This window comes from Lolium perenne, chromosome 2, assembly GCF_019359855.2.
Source record: "Lolium perenne isolate Kyuss_39 chromosome 2, Kyuss_2.0, whole genome shotgun sequence".
Classification (NCBI taxonomy): domain Eukaryota; kingdom Viridiplantae; phylum Streptophyta; class Magnoliopsida; order Poales; family Poaceae; genus Lolium; species Lolium perenne.
In genome coordinates, this window is record NC_067245.2 from 120,824,285 (window position 1) to 120,844,922 (window position 20,638).

General features: G+C 40.0%; 1 protein-coding gene across 28 annotated transcripts; it reads right to left on the bottom strand.

Annotated features, from left to right (window-relative positions):
* Positions 1-786: 786 nt before the first annotated feature.
* On the bottom strand, positions 787-10,315 carry LOC127333533 (uncharacterized). 28 transcript variants are annotated; one of them, XR_011751909.1, is made up of 17 exons: positions 9,811-10,315; positions 9,520-9,605; positions 9,326-9,406; positions 9,072-9,160; positions 8,819-8,981; positions 8,399-8,675; positions 6,714-7,803; positions 6,301-6,385; positions 6,065-6,216; positions 5,873-5,945; positions 5,458-5,618; positions 4,311-4,422; positions 3,502-3,555; positions 3,294-3,344; positions 2,465-2,585; positions 2,148-2,215; positions 787-1,319 (listed from the first exon to the last, which is right to left on the bottom strand). XR_011751909.1 is itself a non-coding variant. In XM_051359916.1 (6 exons), the coding sequence occupies exons 1-5, from the start codon at positions 3,593-3,595 to the stop codon at positions 1,972-1,974; spliced, it is 273 nt and encodes a 90-aa protein (XP_051215876.1). In that variant the 5' UTR covers positions 3,596-4,065; the 3' UTR covers positions 787-1,319; positions 1,938-1,971. The 28 variants fall into 28 exon arrangements, 4 of the variants coding, with proteins under 4 accessions (XP_051215876.1, XP_051215873.1, XP_051215875.1 ...); XR_011751906.1 differs by lacking the exon at positions 2,465-2,585 and adding an exon at positions 2,995-3,039 and having other exon boundaries at positions 9,811-10,312; XR_011751907.1 differs by lacking the exon at positions 2,465-2,585 and adding an exon at positions 1,938-1,986 and having other exon boundaries at positions 3,502-3,582; positions 4,072-4,422; positions 9,811-10,311.
* Between the last annotated feature and the right edge of the window lie 10,323 nt (positions 10,316-20,638).

The window sequence follows — 20,638 nt, forward strand, 5'->3', positions numbered from 1 at the left end:
TAGACGCTAGGGACGCTCAACATTTGGGATGTCGTGCCTGCCGATGAAACTGAAAACGACGAGACGAGATCTACCACGACGAACATGAGCTCATCCTGGTTTTAGCACCCCGATCATGGACTCCCAACCAGGTGGTGTAGAAATTCTGCTCTGCTGGTTCTTGCACTTCTGCTAGCGCACCATGGAAAAATTGGGGATGCAGAACGACGAGAGGAGGCCGCTTCTGTACCGGCCATGGATGCGGTGGTGGAGCTCTCGCTGAGGCCGCACTAGAGGCGACGGTGCACCCCTCTCCGTGGTCGCCACCGTCGACTGGCCGTGGTGCAGGATTTGCATCCATGGGGTGGCATGGACTTGGTCACGCCAGGCTGCGAAGGTTCTGCAGATGACGGGCGCGCGCCATGGCTCTTACTGGCGCCGGTTGTGTTAGTATACTCCATCGTCTCCCCGTGCGGTGGCGACCTGTGATCGGTGCCGCTGATTCATGCGAGGAGCTACGATTGTCAAGGCGTATGGCTTTCAGAAAGTTATCGCAGAAACTGACTGCCAGATGATTCAGCGGGTGTGGAATTCAGAAATAAGGAGAGATGAGTGGGAGTCCATGTACTCCGTGAGAGTCTGAGACGAGAAATCACCTCACACTTTCTAGGAACTAGATGACCCGTTGCGCTATCGCGCAAATGGCAGATTCAATACATGAGAGAAATGCCTAAATCAATGCAAACAAAATCACATTAATAATATGCTAATGGACGCTAATATATAGGATGAACCTGCGTCCCAGCATAAAGATCGAACCCGAGCCTAAATTAAAGCCATGTCTTATCAGTAAGTGAATACATGGTGATAATCAGCAAGAAATAAATAGCAAATGAATCAACAGTAAGAACACAACTCATACTTTGGTTGCAAACCAGGTTGATCAGAAAATCACCAATAGCAATACACTACCATACAACACAGCCGATAGAATATGTATAGTTATACTCTAATGGTGAGATAGGTAATATAACTGGGAAGCTATAAAATACATATAAATAAGGAAAAGGGGTTAAACAGAAAATTAGGATTTGGCCATTCTAACTCCAAACCGTCCAGATCTCCGGTAAGGTAGCCCCGTCCCGAACTGCTCTCTCGCTAACTGTCAGGTTGCTACCAAATTAGAGCAGAGCGGCAGGTCCATGGCCTATGGCTTTGCTTCGAGAAGATGGACCGCCAAAACTGCAGCAGTTAGTACGCCTTGCACCTCAGGAGCCATGTTTAACCGGGACACAATCCTAATTTCTCTCTTTATAAGATTGTTAACAAGGTCGAAAATTCTGTCAGGCGATAGAAAAAATGCCTATCAATGAACAATTAAAACCAGACACCAAGTTTTGTACACCACAATAGCAAACTTAGAGTAGTCCCACGAAGTGAACATAAAAAAACAGAGCTTTAATTAATCATATAACTATATAATAAATTGCAGGTGAAAATGGCTGAGGTACGGAAAAGGAAGAACGCTTCACCAACAAAAATGGAATACCAATCAGAAATCTTAAAGGTAGCATACATATCTGAATTACTACGTGTCTCATCAGGGTTTTGGGACTTCAATAGCTGTACCACGAAGTGCACATAATTTGATCTACATCATTCATATGAATCGTTTAACAATTACTGTTCAAAGAGATCTAAAAGACAAGACTTGATATCAAATTCATAAAGCTGCTTGTAGAAAGCAAGGTGCGAGAATAGAATTAAGACTTGCATGAAGTCCTACAAATCTTACATCACAATATGTTGACCATCAAGGGAGAACGGTAGACACTTAATTAAAGTTATTTTTCCTCATTAGTGAGCTGTCTTAAACGTGTCTTGCATTTGACATGAATAAACATTTACAGGCATGTTTATTAGTCAAAGAATCAAAGCAGCAGGAACTGGTTATTAACCTTATTTATTCGTGCAAGCTGCACTCCTATAGTTCTAGGGCTTCAATATCTTGCAGGAAACAAATATATAAATCATCATTTCTAAGAGCAAAGCAACTATTAATCTCCATTTCTAAAAACTGTGTTGCATTAGAACCAATATATGTTAGAACTAAAACTCAGCTAAGAAAAGCCTATACTGCAACACATCACTGCACAGCTAGAAGATACCTGACAGCCTTTAATGGATTTAGTGAAACTTTCAGTTAAAATGAGGATCCCAAACGGTTCTTCACCAACTGCAAAAGAATTGAATAGTTGCATTCAGTATAACCCAATAATACGGTGCTTGTTTCAGAGATCTAATTGAGATGCACTTCAACAAGTAGGCTGCTTATCACATCACTGCAACAACAAAAAAGTTGACTGAATATGCATATGGATTGCAGCAGACTTAAAATAGTAGCAGGGCTATTGGAATGACAAAAGAAATGTGTAACTGAAGTGATTTATACATGCTGAACTGTATCCAGGAATGGAACTTTGACCTTCTATGAGCTCTGAATCTCCAGCCAACAATCATATCTCACTTCAACAAATAAGAAAGCATAGTCCACCAGGAGATCTGTATTCTATCCTTCTATAAGCACCGACCTTTCTCTGAACAATCTAGATGACCCGGTGCGCCCCGGCGCAGAGGTAAAAGCGAGATAGTTAATCATAAGGTTTACACGGCTGATGTTTATATAGTTGTCCAAGAATTCATTAGGTCGTCGTGGCCCCTTAAGCCTATATAAGCATTTTTTTATAAAAAAACATTCAACCAATTATATAAAGATAACACATGTATGCTGCAGAAGCGACAATTTTTTTTCATCCAACCATTTGTTAATACAAAAGAGAAATGAATGTGTATAACATAGAAGCCAATCTCATGTTTTTTTGTGCCATCAAGACATTCAATAAGTACATATAAAGTGGTGTTATTTTCTTCAATGTGAATACACCAAGATCATAACTAAGAAGCAAAGAACAGATGTGAGCAGGCCACACAAAGTGGTCTTTCATACTCGCATACCAGAATTATTATACATCATAACCGCAGGTTCCTCCCATACTAAGCCTATCAAACAAACAAAAAAAAGAATTACGATCAAATATACAGCTGAGAAAATAGAACATATATAGTGACTATAAAAAAGGTGAGAATTATTAACCTTGCTATAAGTGCATGAGTGTGATTTAACTAATATGCACATGGCCTATAGTTAATATAGCTTGTACTTTGGGAAAGGGGAAAATGCTAACAGTTTTCTTTTGGATCAAACAAATGCCAGAGACAACAAACTCAACTAATTGACTAAATTGGATTATAACCTGTAGAAATGAAATTGTGAGGCAAAAAATGAGTCCTCTGTAGACGGTGACCTGCAGACAATAAAAACACTTTTTGGTCACAACTTTCCTCTGCTCATAAGAAAGAAAACAATCAACAAATTAAGCAAAATTACAGCTAACATTGCAAGATGATAAAACCATGGACAATCACTTGATGCTGCAAAGATGTGAAGGAAAAAGGGCTCACCTTGCTGATCTAGCCTCAAAGATGGCCTTCTTGGGGAAGGCAGTAGCTGTGGACCTGGAACAGGACATCGAGGATGTGGTTCTTCATGTATCATGTATCAAGGCAAGAAATTAATTTCAGGCCGATTAATTGTCGCAAGCCCATTACTATGTCGAGTTTTGATTCCAGTACCATGTGTGTCAACTAATTAATTTGGGCCAGAGGGGTACTATTAAAAGGCAAACCAATTTTTTTTAGCATACATCAAGTATTAAAAAACATTGGCAATGTACTAATATATTGTATCTGATCATCTTGTCAATTAATTCCTTGCCTTGATATATTCAGTTGAAACATTCCAATAACAAAAGATTTTGTATTTAACTGAAAGGTGTAAGTACGTGAGAACCAATATTTTCAGTGGCTTCATCAACAAAAAAAATTAGTTATTTTCAAATTTCATGGTACAATGAGGACTATCTATCCCACCTCCCGTCTTAACATTCAGCTGACCCAACTAATAAAACAAACCGGTCTGATAATATGAATCAACATCAATGTTAAAGAGTATAAATGCTTCTTTCTACTCACCCTCCTTCTCGCTATTATTTTCCTTTCTATAATTTTTCCTGTTGATTCATGCCTTACAGGATCACTACTAATTCATAAGACAAGGCATGATGAGCAACAAAAAATAGCTGCGAGTATGAAAAGGCAAAGCACTATCAATTACCAATGAGCCAGTACAATGTCACACAAATATAGTCTTATTAATAACTATGCAGGAGATGATTCATTCTCAAGAGATGAAAAAATAAGAAAGATCTCACCTAGAGTTTAGGACCTTTGATGTGGTCATGATGATGCCTGCAATATCACCTTTAACAATGATTCTCCATTGCCCGGCCTGTACCAAACATCATTCCGGATTTACATAGAGCCCTGATTTATGGATTCAGATATTAGATATCTTGTCAACCCTAAGCAACAATAAAATATAGGTCAGGTTGTATACAAGAAATAACATCAGCTAGTGAAATGATTTCTTCAAAAAAAGAAAGGAAACATTCCATAGCAGCAAAAGCTTGATTTAACTCTTTATGAAGAAATAACATCAGCCAGTCAAATGATTTCTTCAAAAAACGAAAAGAAACATTCCATAGCAGCAAAAGCTTGATTTAACTCTTTACGAAGAAAACCCCCTACAAACTAACAGCTCAAATGGAGAGGAAATATTCAATAAAACGAAAAGCAAAACCCCATGGAGATTGTAGCAGTGAGACCACACCATGTCCCTTTTGATAGCATTTATTTTCAGAGAGAAATTCTGAAATTGTACATAGCAGAGAGCCGAAGTATATAACAATCTAACACAGTAAACAAAGGACAAAGAAGGAACATGTATTTTCAGTTGTATCAATAGACTGTGACACATAGCCAGATATATAGTTCCCCATGATGCAAAAAATAGCTCAAGAACAAATGTTTGAGGCTACAATCATGACCAGAAACTGCATCTTTGACAGACCACAGAAAGATTTAACTTTAGGTGGAATTCTTAGGCCCAAACGCAATTTGCAATATAGTTGTGTATCATTATCAAGATGTTGAGAATGAGCACGTCACTTGTATGTAACTCTATTCCTGCCAAGAATTTGTGGTATAACTGTCTATTACAGTATAGAGATTCTTCAGTGTATATGTCAAATACAAATAGGTAAAATGAAATCAAAACAGAAGGTGACCTATGTTGATCCGTAAAGTATCCACAGGCTCTGGAATTTCAAATCCTTATCTATGAAACACTACAAAATCTTTTTTAATGCTACCAGAACGTCCCATGCCGCTTGAAGATGGCAGCCAAACAAGCTAAGACGCTCCTATTGATGCTCTTACCGGCTAAGGGTGCTATCAAGAGCTGGCGTACACTGAGTTGTTGAGAGAGATCATGAGCAGGGGAATAAATGAAAGCCTCACCTCGTTTCCTGCCATCACACGCTACACCAAACTCCCCAATCAGTTAACGGCCCCTCCTGGCCATCGAGCTCAATCCACCTCCAACTCGCGTCCTCCTCACCGCCAGACGATTGGGAGAAGCTTCACCTCGTTTCTTCCCGTCACACACTGCACCAACCTCCCTGGTAAAGGGAAATCTCAAACTTCAGTGAGAAAGGAAAGACCAAACTTTAGTGGAAAACGTAACATATCAATATACAATTAATCAAGCGCACATTTTACAAATAAGATGGCTTAGAATTTACATGGATACATCCATACTATGTTTAGACGAAGGAAAAAAATCACCAATACAATAATACAAACAGATAGGCAAAGATAATAAATAGAAGCAAAAAAGTATCAGGAAAAACACAAATTTCCTGGCAGACATTACCATAGACATCATAAGCTGCTGAAGTAAATCATCATAAGCTGCTGAACCGTAGGCATCTTCAGCAATATAGCTTCTGTGTCAAAAAAAAATCAGACGACTACATCATCAATCAAATTACACTCCATTACTGGATGTAGCAACTGAACCAAATGCAAAATACAAAAAATAAATTGGCACACACTCAAGATTTACCTGTCATATTCCTTATTATTGAAGCTAACATGCCAGAAAAGTTCTTTATCTTCTGCAATTGTGCATCGACCAAATTAACACGATCTTTCGTATTAAAGCGACCATGCCAGACAACTTCTTTATCTTGATATTAGTGAAAAAAGCCTGCAAAGCTAGAGTAAGTAAACAAGTAATAATGAGAAAATATTCCATGGCAAAATATTTCAATACAATAGAGAAAGGGATAGGTAAAATACCTTGGCTGAATACGACTGTACCATACATGTGACATAAACGCCATGGCTAAATACATCAACACAGATTATATGCACTCAGAGCCACCTACATACACAAAAAACATCAAATCTGGATATAAGGGATATGCTTCAGTAGCTTTCAATATAGTAAGCGGACAGAGAATACATGATAATGTTCAGCTCTTTTCTCATAACACATTTATTAGTTCATTTAATAGAGATCAGAAACCACATCAACCACTAATATTAAACTGCAGTCTAGAAAAAAATGCAGCGATCAGCAAGCCTCTAGTTTAATTCTACATGTGGCATAGGCACCAACGATGAAAACTCACAGCAATCTCTGCATAGAATGCACCCACTCAATTTCTTGGAAAACAATAATGCAAAACTCACTCTTACAAATCACATACCTGTACCTCAAGAATTCATTGTATAATAGAAATCATTTCCCTAATAAAACTGTGCTTCTACCATGAATAGAAAACTTCTTTTATTTGGCCCTGATTTGATGCAAGAAAAAAGTCAGTATTTTTTCAGGAGATAAAATACGAATTAGAAACTTTATGATCTCCATCAATGTAAGGCAAACAAAGAGGCAAGAAACAAATATTCGTTAATGATGCATATCCACTTTAAATACATGGAAACAATATCACAACATGAGGTAGCCACAACATGCATTCATGTATGACAAATAACCATAAAACGCCATCCAACAGCCAACGAGCACTTGTCGCTGGGAGTATAGAAATAAAGGGCAACCGCATAGCATGTCACCATTGCTGAAATAAGGCTCCCATTTTGAGTAAGCGTACTTACCAAAGATGTAGAAAAGAGAACTCGGAATAAACCTCCATTACAGATTGAAGGATAATATTAGCTTTAGAATATAGCAAAAATAACATATCCGTGCTGAAACAACAAGACCTTTTCTACGGTAACACTTAAAGCAAGAAGACAAGAACTAAACGGGAACCAAGCCTGAAGAAAGCATATTAACATATTAACAAAACACGAAAAGATGAAGTTAGTAAAGAAATTGAGAGGATTCGGAGGCCCTTTAAAGATAAATAAAGTCTTGTCAAACCTGCCGATATCCCAAGATTTCTGCTCGGAAAATTGCATAATGTCATTCCCAGAAAAATAAAGAAACTCACTGCTAATCGGCACCCTACAGAATTCAATAGCAGGTCATTCCCAGACTTCCCAACAGTAGCAAGAAACATGTTTGCAATCAGACCTATGCGTATATATCCAGCCAAAAATATTGTATATACAACAAATTGGTTTATCCATAATGAAGTGCACAAAGACCTTAGGTTTCCATCCAATAACTGTATGCAACTAATAAAAGGGGATAGCAATCTACAAGCATGCAAAAGTACATAACAAATTCCGAATGTACCTCTGCCTCTTGGTTGAAGCGACCTACAATCTAAATCTTATTTTCTCTTCTAGAAAGAATGCCAAAAGCACATTCAAGTAGATGGCTTCTTTCCTCTAGAAAAGAACACACACATCATACTGACTGATCAAGTAGATTGTCATACAGAAAAATAGAAATAGAAATAGAAATTGATGAATCAATTTCAGTTGCCACTCCTGTCACAGATCAATGAGAAATATGGAGTTACAACTAAAATAGAAAATGATGAATCAATTTCAGTTACCACTCCTGTCACACATCAATGAGAAATATGGAGTTAGCACTCCATATTTTGCCTCTTTCTTGTAGATCCGATGCAATGTTCAAACTAATATACTACCAAATCAGTTACCACTCATGTCACACATCAATGTGAAATATGGAGTTGATAGTTACCACTCCATATTTTGCCAAATTCTTGTGGATCCTATGCAATCCTCAAACTAATATAGTACAAAATCTACAGGTTGATAGCGGCAAAGATGCGTTGTTGCTGCCTCTTACAAACCAGCGAATTTCCACAACACTATTTGAGATCAGAGCTCATCACGGCAGCAAGACACGGAAATCTCAATCGCGCCGGATGGATCAAATCATCTCTGGCCAGAGATGAAAAGAGAAGAATGGAGAGGAAAAACTTTAGGATTGGAAGGAAGAAATGAGCCTAACCTGAAGGTGAATCTTGTTGTGGCCTGGCCATCCTCGCCCGCTTGTCCGGCCACCACACGTACCTCCTCCACGCGCGCCGTCGCTCGCTCATGCCCGTCGTCCTCCGCTTGACCCACCTCTGTCCCCTCATCTCTTCTGCACGGTCTGGAGCCCAGGGTCGTGCTGCTCCACCTACCTACTCTGTACGCCGCGGATCGGGGAGAAGGAGAGGAGGCGGCGATTGGGGGAGAAGAGGAGGCACGGCCTATTCCGCAGCACGCCGCCAAGCAGTATGTTACTACACCTCACATATCAGAAAGTAAATCAGCATTATAAACTCTAACCTTCCACATTTCCATTACAACTAACTAATGATTTACACACACAAAATCAGAAAAAATAAATAAACTTAGAAAACAATAATTTACAAAAGAAGGTTACCTTGGATCAGCTCATGTAGTTGGACGCCTAGGGCACTAATACGCATCAACCATGGAGGTAAGTTCTTTTCCACCACACGTTGAATGTCACAGGCCATATGGTCAGCTATCACTAAATCCGTCATAACCATTGCAAGTCTGAAACCTTAGGCACGTGACACTTCCTAAAAAGACCAGCAATCGAAGTATCAAACACACTGAACAAATTGGCAAATCATGTGCATCTGTGTAAGCAAAGGATTAGAGCGACTTACAATGATATGACAGCAAGGCAGAATCAGTCGGTTCACCTCAAATCCATATAAATACATGCCATTCGAGATTCGACTTGCCGTGGATGGTCCTAACGGTGCATAAAATTGTCAGATATTTACAAAATTATGCCGTAATAATGTTGTAACATAATTAATTCAGTCTAGAGTTAAAGTAAAAGACGGGCATATCAAGTGGAGTAAAAAGATTACATGAGAAGAGAGAAGGGAAAGAGAGGTGTGAAGGTTCTGTATACCTTCAGGCTATAGTAACCATGGACAACACCAATTCTGCAATTGTCATCGCTATGAAAATCTTCTGCACACCCAAACCCTATCTGCAAAAGAAAAATAAATTTGAAGAGGAGAGAATCATATCGAGGGGGGCAGAAACCAATAAAGCTCAGTTTCCACACTTGATTTCCTCAAAAGATAAGAAGGGTAGAACCACCTGATGGTAATCAGACTCCGTAGAATTTCCCTCGGAAATCTGAGAAGCTCCATGCTCTTCGTGATCCAAAAAGGGGATCTCTTCACCTGGAAAATCTTTCACGTGAATCATACAGATATAGTAACCCTAAGCAGGCAAATTAAAGTGGATCCAGGTGGAGAACTAAGAGGAGGGGGAAAATACCAGTGGGCTATCCGGGGAAGAAGCAAAGAGGTGTAGTAGAGGCACTGGGGGTCATCGCCCAGAGTGCAGGAGAGAGAGACCGAGAGGAGAGGGACGAGATGGACTTGCCTGGCCCGGTCGTCGCCCGCCGCTAGCGCTCCATCGCTAACCACGACATCTCCATGCATCATTCCTCTCCTCCATGGTCTCCTCCTCCACTGATTCGCATCGTCATCTGACTTGGGGGCGGGTGACGCGAGGAGTCAGCGAGCAACGCGAAGAGGCGGCGGGCTCGAGCACCAGCCGGTTGTGGCGACGCGCCGCCGCCCTGCTCCTGCAACGCCTCCTCCCGTTGTCGTCCCGTCTAGTCCCGCCGCCCTCCTTCAGGATGCGGTCTTGCAGAGGCTCCTCCTGCGCGCCTCCACCCATCTCCTCCTCACAGCCCTGTGTGGTGATGGAAGCGGGGATTGGAGAGGATGAAAGAGGCAGCGATTGGGGAGGAGACGAGGAGAGGATTGGATTGGGAGGAGGCGGCTGATTGGGGGAAAGTGTTTCACCGATCTAGGTTTCACTTTCACCGGCTGCTCCCACGCACACGCGAAAAGCAAGGCGATGCGAGTGGAAGTCGAAGAAAAGCGACGGGAACAAGCGTGCGGGGCTGTCTCTGCGGCCCGACCCCATACGCGACTGGCTCCAGGCGTCATTGACTCGACAAGAAGCTGAACAAGTGAAAAAGGAAGTTACAGATCCAACGGTTAGAGTGAAAAGTGGGAGAGCAAATTCACTGTAGCAGTAACAACGTGCGATCCAGATTGATTTGCCCCCTGGAGATGGCCTGGTTGGCCGGGTAATGTTGTAACATTTATAGGAAGAATTCAAGCTGCTGTTTACAAAGCGTGGCGCGTAATCTGTTGCTCTTGCCTGTGCAGATGAGACTATACGCATAGCTGGTTGCTTTCCAAATTTTGATGTAATCCCCAGATTTTCTAAGTGAATATGTACAATTAGAATTGTCAGATGGATCAACGGGCCGGTGAGGTAGTGCAGCTGTCATCTTTCTCAAATTTCCTTCACAAATAAAGAAGTACTTAATAAATCAATTAATGGACAAACAGAGCACCAAGACAATAGAGCAATAATTATAAATTGTGGAAATTTATGACAAATGTGAATGGAAAGGACAGAACAAGTCTAGAGTATATAAAAGGGCAAAAGGTTATTACACCTCTTCAACTCACTTTTTTATTTGTTTTGTGCAAATTAAAGGGACAAATTTATTGGGTGTGTGTCAGAATTTATTCTGCCGTGGCAAAGCATTTCATCATATGATAGTGAAATAAGGAATCAAATTCCACATGTGCGCACCCATGCTTATATTGGCTAATTACATAAAAGGATAGCTGGCTCTGTAATTGAACGAGATTGTGGGCTTGATCTCTACACATGAACCACATCGAAAAATTTCATGAAAGGGAAGTAGAAAAACAATGAAGTTGTATCCGTAGCGAAGCACGGGCTTTGTCCTAGTTAGATATTAAACATGTAAGATACTATTTGATGGATTAATAAGTATTTACTCTTGCCATGAATCTAATCCCAAATTTAGCGTTTCAGCTAACAAAAATCAATATATGAAATATTGTTGATTGTGATTGTAGGTGGCGACTGTCGTCAGCGATGTGAGACTTTAATCAATGCGAACATCGCTGGTAGTGGCGGAGCTTGAAATAATTTCATGGGCGGGCCAGCGTAAAAGAAAGCACAAAAAAGATGTGGTGAACCATATCTAGACATTAGCTATTACTCAATTTTTTTGTATCCATGGTTGTTGAAATTTGCAAAGTTGAAGAATAATCGTAAACAATCCAGAATCCACCGTGCTATCATATTGCTAACCAAGAATTTGGGGACATAAACAAAAGTACATGGGTAGGAAAACTGGAGTAGATTAGGGGCTGATTTCAATAGTTGTGTTGCTTGGCAGCTGGTGGACCTCCGGCCGGTGGCCCAGCTGCGGTGGTCTCCTGGACACCCGATGCGTGTGGGTCAAGGTGCGACGCTGATGCCCTCCTCCTTTTTCAGTCTAAATCGCTACCTCCGATAGCGAGGCACCCTCCATTGCAGAGATGAAACTGGGAGAGTCGAGCGAATGAGATAGACAAAGTAATGGCCTTAGTGCGTTCTCATGATCTGGGCCTCAGATACGCAGGAGTACATATTTTTTTACTAGAAAAGTTGGGCGGGCCATGGCCCGGTTTTGCCCCAATAAAGCTCCGCCAGTGATCGCTGGTGTGCACCAATACCGCGGATGGTGGGATACTAAAATGTTCACCCCTTGATGCATCCATCTGCGGCCATTGTTGTTGTGGTCGAGTAGGAGGACTATAAGTTGGCGCATATAATTTTTGTTGAACTTACAATTTTTCCGCTTCTAGCATCCACCGACTCATCGGGGGCTAGATTCAGGCTCATATTCCCTAGAACTTATTGTAATCACGCGCAGAGAAATCAAAATTATCCAAAAATCTGTAGCAACGCACAGGCAATTTTCCTATCTATATATAATGTGTGGATTTCTTTACTAATGAAGTAGGCTCGATTTTCCCGTGCCAAGGTCAAATTTGTCCCGGTCATATTTGATGTAGAGGATTTTTTGAAATTTTGTAGGATTTAAATCTTTATTTTTGAAACTAGGATTCAAATCTTAAGTAGGGAGTAAAACAATTCCTAAAGCATGTATAATAGCGTGATGTCAGCCTTCTTTTAGAGATGGTCAGATTTTTGCTTAGTTGGAGGAGAGAGAATGGAGAGAGAAGGTTATCTTTCCTTAGCTAAGAGATCATCTCCTAGGAAATAAGGGAAGACTATTTTCTCCATTGTATCACATACGTCTTCTCTTAGCAACAAATTTCTTACTAAAATTTAATTATTCATAATAATTGCTAGAGATGGTTGTAACAGATAATGCATTGTATTACTTATATCTAATATCTTCTCTAGCTGATGTGGCGGGATAAGGAAAGACATGTCTTCCCTATCATTGTACATGCTCTTAGGCACTAAATCATTTACAAAGTCTAGCACTTCATCTATCCATAACAGCCGTACCTCCCTGCTGATCATCTATCCATAACAGTCGTACCTTCCGGCTAACTAGCACAAAATGTATCTAAAGTATGTGCTACACTATTACATTTGCGGTTCACATGCGACACAAAAACCTGAATAAAATTGAGCTAAAGAAAAGTATGAATATCACACAAAGAGAATGCCTTCTAGTGTTAATCCATACTCTCAAGCGTTTTAGCTAAAAGCATAGAATTAAATTCCAAATAGATTCTTCTCGTTCCCCAATCAACCGCTGCTTGTACTACTTCGGAACGTGCCTCTGTCTGCAGCGCACTACCAGATAGTTTATTTTTCCTACTCTCGGTGTAGTGGTCCAGGGGTACAATGTTGAGATATGCCCAAGAGGTAATAATAAATTAGTTATTGTTATATTTTTTTTCATGATAAATGTTTACATTCCATGCTATAATTGTATTAACCGAAACATTGATACATGTGTGTTATGTAAACAACAAGGAGTCCCTAGTAAGCCTCTTGTATAACTAGCTTGTTGATTAATAGATGATCATGGTTTCGTGATCATGAACATTGGATGTTGTTATAACAAGGTTATGTCATTGGGTGTACGATATAATGGACATACACCCAAATAAGTGTAGCATGAGATCAAGTCATTAAGTTCAACTTGCTATAAGCTTTCGATACATAGTTACCTAGTCCTTCGACCATGAGATCATGTAAATCACTTACACCGGAAGGGTACTTTGATTACATCAAACGTCATTGCGTAAATGGGTGGTTATAAAGATGAGATTAAGTATTTAGAAAGTGTGAGTTGAGGCATATGGATCAACAGTGGGATTTGTCCATCCCAATGACGGATAGATATACTCTGGGCCCTCTCGGTGGAATGTCGTCTAATTAGCTTGCAAGCATGTGAATTGGATCACAAGAGATGACTGATACGTCTCCGACGTATCGATAATTTCTTATGTTCCATGCCACATTATTGATGTTATCTACATGTTTTATGCACACTTTATGTCATATTCGTGCATTTTCTGGAACTAACCTATTAACAAGATGCCGAAGTGCCGATTCTTTGTTTTCTGTTTTGGTTTCTAAATCCTAGTAAGGAAATATTCTCGGAATTGGATGAAATCAAAGCCCGGGGGCCTATTTTTCCACGAAGCTTCCGGAAGTCCGAAGGAGAGACGAAGAGGGGCCACGAGGGGGCCACACCCTAGGGCGGCGCGGCCCCCTTGGCCGCGCGGCCCGTGGTGTGGGGCCCCGTGCCGCCTCTTGACCTGCCCTTCCGCCTACAAATAGCCTCCGTGACGAAACCCCCGCACCGAGAGCCACGATACGGAAAACCTTCCAGAGACGCCGCCAACGCCGATCCCATCTCGGGGGATCCAGGAGATCGCCTCCGGCACCCTGCCGGAGAGGGGAATCATCTCCCGGAGGACTCTACGCCGCCATGGTCGCCTCCGGTGTGATGTGTGAGTAGTCTACCCCTGGACTATGGGTCCATAGCAGTAGCTAGATGGTTGTCTTCTCCCCATTGTGCTATCATTGTCGGATCTTGTGAGCTGCCTAACATGATCAAGATCATCTATCTGTAATTCTATATGTTGCGTTTGTTGGGATCCGATGAATAGAGAATACTTGTTATGTTGATTATCAAAGTTATATCTATGTGTTGTTTATGATCTTGCATGCTCTCCGTTATTAGTAGATGCTCTGGCCAAGTTGATGCTAGTAACTCTAAGAGGGAGTATTTATGCTCGATAGTGGGTTCATGTCTCCGTGAATCGGAGGGGTGACAAGAACCTCTAAGGTTATGGATGTCTCGTTGCCACTAGGGATAAAACATTAGTGCTATGTTCAAGGATGTAGTCACTAGTTACATTACGCGCAATACTTAATGCAATTGTCTGTTGTTAGCAACTTAATACCGGAGGGGTTCGGATGATAACCTTATGGTTGACTTTTTAGTCTTAGAGGCATGTGGATGGCGGTCTATGTACTTTGTCGTAATGCCCAATTAAATCTCACTATACTCATCATGATATGTATGTGCATGGTCATGCTCTCTTTATTTGTCAATTGCCCAACTGTAATTTGTTCACCCAACATGCTGTTCGTCTTATGGGAGAGACACCTCTAGTGAACTGTGGACCCCGGTCCAATTCTCTTTACTGAAATACAACCTACTGCAATACTTGTTCTCTTGTTTTCGCAAACAATCATCTTCCACACAATACGGTTAATCCTTTGTTACAGCAAGCCGGTGAGATTGACAACCTCACTGTTTCGTTGGGGCAAAGTACTTTGGTTGTGTTGTGCAGGTTCCACGTTGGCGCCGGAATCCCTGGTGTTGCGCCGCACTACATCTCGCCGCCATCAACCTTCAACGTGCTTCTTGACTCCTACTGGTCCGATTAAACCTTGGTTTCTTACTGAGGGAAACTTGCCGCTGTGCGCATCACACCTTCCTCTTGGGGTTCCCAACGGACGTGCCAACCACACGCATCAAGCAAATTTACGGCGCCGTTCTTGCAGAGATCAAGACACGTTGCAAGGGGAGTCTCCACTTCTCAATCTCTTTACTTTGTTTTTGTCTTGCTTAGTTTTATTTACTACTTTGTTTGCTACACTAAATCAAAATACAAAAAATTAGTTGCTAGTTTTACTTTATTTGCTATCTTGTTTGCTACATCAAAAACATAAAAAAAATTAGTTACTTGCATTTACTTTATCTAGTTTGCTTTATTTACTGTTGCTAAAATGGCCAACGCTGAAAATATTAAGTTGTGTGATTTCACAACCACAAATAATAATGATTTCTTATGCACACCTATTGCTCCACTTGCTACTACATCAGAATTCTTTGAAATTAAACACCTTTCTTGAATCTTGTTATGCGAGAGCAATTTTCTGCGTGTTAGTTCTGATGATGCTGCTGCCCATCTTAATAATTTTGTTGAACTATGTGAAATGCAAAAATATAAAGATGTAGATGGTGATATTATTAAACTAAAATTGTTCCCTTTCTCATTAAGAGGAAGAGCTAAAGATTGGTTGCTATCTCTGCCTAAGAATAGTATTGATTCATGGACTAAATGCAAGGATGCTTTTATTGGTAGATATTATCCCCCTGCTAAAATTATATCTTTGAGGAGTAGCATAATGAATTTTAAACAATTAGATACTGAACATGTTGCTCAAGCTTGGGAAAGAATGAAATCTCTGGTTAAAAATTGACCAACCCATGGACTGACTACTTGGATGATCATCCAAACCTTCTATGCAGGACTAAATTTTTCTTCACGGAATTTATTGGATTCAGCTGCTGGAGGTACCTTTATGTCCATCACTCTTGGTGAAGCAACAAAGCTTCTTGATAATATGATGATCAATTACTCTGAATGGCACACGGAAAGAGCTCCACAAGGTAAGAAGGTAAATTCTGTCGAAGAAACCTCTTCCTTGAGTGATAAGATTGATGCTATTATGTCTATGCTTGTGAATGATAGGACTAATATTGATCCTAATAATGTTCCGTTAGCTTCATTGGTTGCACAAGAAGAACATGTTGATGTAAACTTCATTAAAAATAATAATTTCAACAACAATGCTTACCGGAACAATTCTAGTAACAACTATAGGCCATATCCTTATAATAATGGCAACGGCTATGGTAATTCTTATGGGAATTCTTACAACAATAATAGGAGTTCACCCCTGGACTTGAAGCCATGCTTAAAGAATTTATTAGTACACAAACCGCTTTTAACAAATCTGTTGAAGAAAAGCTTGGGAAAATTGATATACTTGCTTCTAAAGTCGATAGTCTTGTCATTGATGTTGATCTTTTGAAATCAAAAGTTTTGCCTAATGAGAATCATCATAATAAAATTGTTACTACAGCAAATGCCATTCAAGTTAGAATTAATGAGAATATAAGATTAATGGCTGAACTACGTGCTAGGTGGGATAGAGAAGAAAATGAAAAACTAGCTAAAGAGAAGAATGTAGCTAAAGTTTGGACTATTACCACCACTAGTAATGCTAATGCTACACATGTTGCTGCACCTCCTATTAATACTAATAAAAGAATTGGTGTTAGCAATGTTTCCACTTCTAATGCAAAGCGCGAAAAACTGCTCTAAAAGCTAAAATCATTAAATCGCTCGTGATAAAGCTGCTGAAATTTTTTCCAATATTGGGGATGATGATCCCATTGCTTTAGATTATAATGGTTTGAATTTTGATGATTGCCACATCTCTGAAGTTATAAAGTTCTTGCAAAAACTTGCTAAAAGTCCTAATGCTAGTGCTATAAATTTGGCTTTCACACATCATATTACAAATGCTCTCATAAAAGCTAGAGAAGAGAAATTAGAGCGCGAAGCCTCTATTCCTAAAAAGCTAGAGGATGGTTGGGAGCCCATCATTAAGATGAAGGTTAAAGATTTTGATTGTAATGCTTTATGTGATCTTGGTGCAAGTATTTACATATGCCTAAGAAAATTTATAATATGCTTGACTTGCCACCGCTGAAAGAAGTTGATAATGTTCGCATTACCGTTAACAATAACCTTGTCCCCGTTGATTTTGTTGTCTTGGATATTGAATGCAATGCATCTTGTCCCATTATATTGGGAAGACCTTTTCTTCGAACTGTTGGTGCTATTATTGATATGAAGGAAGGTAATATAAAATATCAATTTCCTCTCAAGAAAGGTATGGAACACTTCCCTAGAAAGAGAATGAAGTACCCTTTTGATTCTATTATGAGAACAAATTATGATGTTGACACTTCGTCTCTTGATAATACTTGATACACACTTTCTGCGCCTAGCTGAAAGGCGTTAAAGAAAAGCGCTTATGGGAGACAACCCATGTTTTTACCTACAGTACTTTGTTTTTATTTTGTGTCTTGGAAGTTGTTTACTACTGTAGCAACCTCTCCTTATCTTAGTTTTGTGTTTTGTTGTGCCAAGTTAAGCCGTTGATAGAAAAGTAAGTACTAGATTTGGATTACTGCACAGTTCCAGATTTCTTTGCTGTCACGAATCTGGGTCCACCTCCCTGTAGGTAGCTCAGAAAATTAAGCCAATTTACTTGCATGATCCTCAGATATGTACGCAACTTTCATTCAATTTGAGCATTTTCATTTGAGCAAGTCTGGTGCCATTTTAAAATTCGTCAATACGAACTGTTCTGTTTTGACAGATTCTGCCTTTTATTTCGCATTGCCTCTTTTGCTATGTTGGATGAATTTCTTTGATCCACTAATGTCCAGTAGCATTATGCAATGTCCAGAAGTGTTAAGAATGATTGTGTCACCTCTGAATATGTCAATTTATATTGTGCACTAACCCTCTAATGAGTTGTTTCGAGTTTGGTGTGGAGGAAGTTTTCAAGGATCAAGAGAGGAGTATGATGCAACATGATCAAGGAGAGTGAAAGCTCTAAGCTTGGGGATGCCCCGGTGGTTCACCCCTGCATATATCAAGAAGACTCAAGCGTCTAAGCTTGGGGATGCCCAAGGCATCCCCTTCTTCATCGACAACATTATCGGGTTCCTCCCCGAAACTATATTTTTATTCCATCACATCTTATGTGCTTTTTCTTGGAGCGTCGGTTTGTTTTTGTTTTTTGTTTTGTTTGAATAAAATGGATCCTAGCATTCACTTTATGGGAGAGAGACACGCTCCATCAGAGCATATGGACAAGTATGTCCTTGGTTTCTACTCATAGTATTCATGGCGAAGTTTCTCCTTCGTTAAATTGTTATATGGTTGGAATTGGAAAATGATACATGTAGTAATTGCTATAAATGTCTTGGGTAATGTGATACTTGGCAATTGTTGTGCTCATGATTAAGCTCTTGCATCATATGCTTTGCACCCATTAATGAAGAAATACATAGAGCATGCTAAAATTTGGTTTGCATATTTGGTTTCTCTAAGGTCTAGATAATTTCTAGTATTGAGTTTGAACAACAAGGAAGACGGTGTAGAGTCTTATAATGTTTTCAATATGTCTTTTATGTGAGTTTTGCTGCACCGGTTCATCCTTGTGTTTGTTTCAAATAAGCCTTGCTAGCCTAAACCTTGTATCGAGAGGGAATACTTCTCATGCATCCAAAATACTTGAGCCAACCACTATGCCATTTGTGTCCACCATACCTACCTACTACATGGTATTTTCCCGCCATTCCAAAGTAAATTGCTTGAGTGCTACCTTTAAAATTCCATCATTCACCTTTGCAATATATAGCTCATGGGACAAATAGCTTAAAAACTATTGTGGTATTAAATATGTAATTATGCACTTTATCTCTTATTAAGTTGCTTGTTGTGCGATAACCATGTTCACCTTGGGACGCCATCAACTATTCATTGTTGAATTTCATGTGAGTTGCTATGCATGTCCGTCTTGTCTGAAGTAAGAGAGATCTACCACCATATGGTTAAGCATGCATATGTTAGAGAAGAACATTGGGCCGCTAACTAAAGCCATGATCCATGGTGGAAGTTTCAGTTTTGGACAACAATCCTCAAATCTCAAATGAGAAAATTATTAATTGTTGTTATATGCTTATGCATAAAAGAGGAGTCCATTATCTGTTGTCTATGTTATCCCGGTATGGATGTCTAAGTTGAAGAATAATCAATAGCGAGAAATCCAATGCGAGCTTTCTCCTTAGACCTTTGTACAAAGCGGCATAGAGGTACCCCTTTGTGACACTTGGTTAAAACAATGCATTGTGATGATCCGGTAGTCCAAGCTAATTAGGACAAGGTGCGGGCACTATTAGTACACTATGCATGAGGCTTGCAACTTATAAGATATAATTTACATGATACATATGCTTTATTACTACCGTTGACAAAATTGTTTCATGTTTTCAAAATCAAAGCTCTAGCACAAATATAGCAATCGATGCTTTTCCTCTATGGAGGACCATTCTTTTACTTTCAATGTTGAGTCAGTTCACCTATTTCTCTCCACCTCAAGAAGCAAACACTTGTGTGAACTGTGCATTGATTCCTACATACTTGCTTATTGCACTTATTATATTACTCTATGTTGACAATATCCATGAGATATACATGTTACAAGTTGAAAGCAACCGCTGAAACTTAATCTTCTTTTGTGTTGCTTCAATGCCTTTACTTTGAATTATTGCTTTATGAGTTAACTCTTATGCAAGACTTATTGATGCTTGTCTTGAAGTGCTATTCATGAAAAGTCTTTGCTTTATGGTTCACTTGTTTACTCATGTCATATACATTGTTTTGATTGCTGCATTCACTACATATGCTTTACAAATAGTATGATCAAGATTATGATGGCATGTCACTCCAGAAATTATCTGTGTTATCGTTTTACCTACTCGGGACGAGCAGAACTAAGCTTGGGGATGCTGATACGTCTCCGACGTATCGATAATTTCTTATGTTCCATGCCACATTATTGATGTTATCTACATGTTTTATGCACACTTTATGTCATATTCGTGCATTTTCTGGAACTAACCTATTAACAAGATGCCGAAGTGCCGATTCTTTGTTTTGCTATTTTTGGTTTCGTAAATCCTAGTAAGGAAATATTCTCGGAATTGGATGAAATCAAAGCCCAGGGGCCTATTTTTCCACGAAGCTTCCGAAGTCCGAAGGAGAGACGAAGAGGGGCCACGAGGGGCCACACCCTAGGGCGGCGCGGCCCCCCTTGGCCGCGCGGCCTATGGTGTGGGGCCCCTGTGCCGCCTCTTGACCTGCCCTTCCGCCTACAAATAGCCTCCGTGACGAAACCCCCAGTACCGAGAGCCACGATACGGAAAACCTTCCAGAGACGCCGCCAACGCCGATCC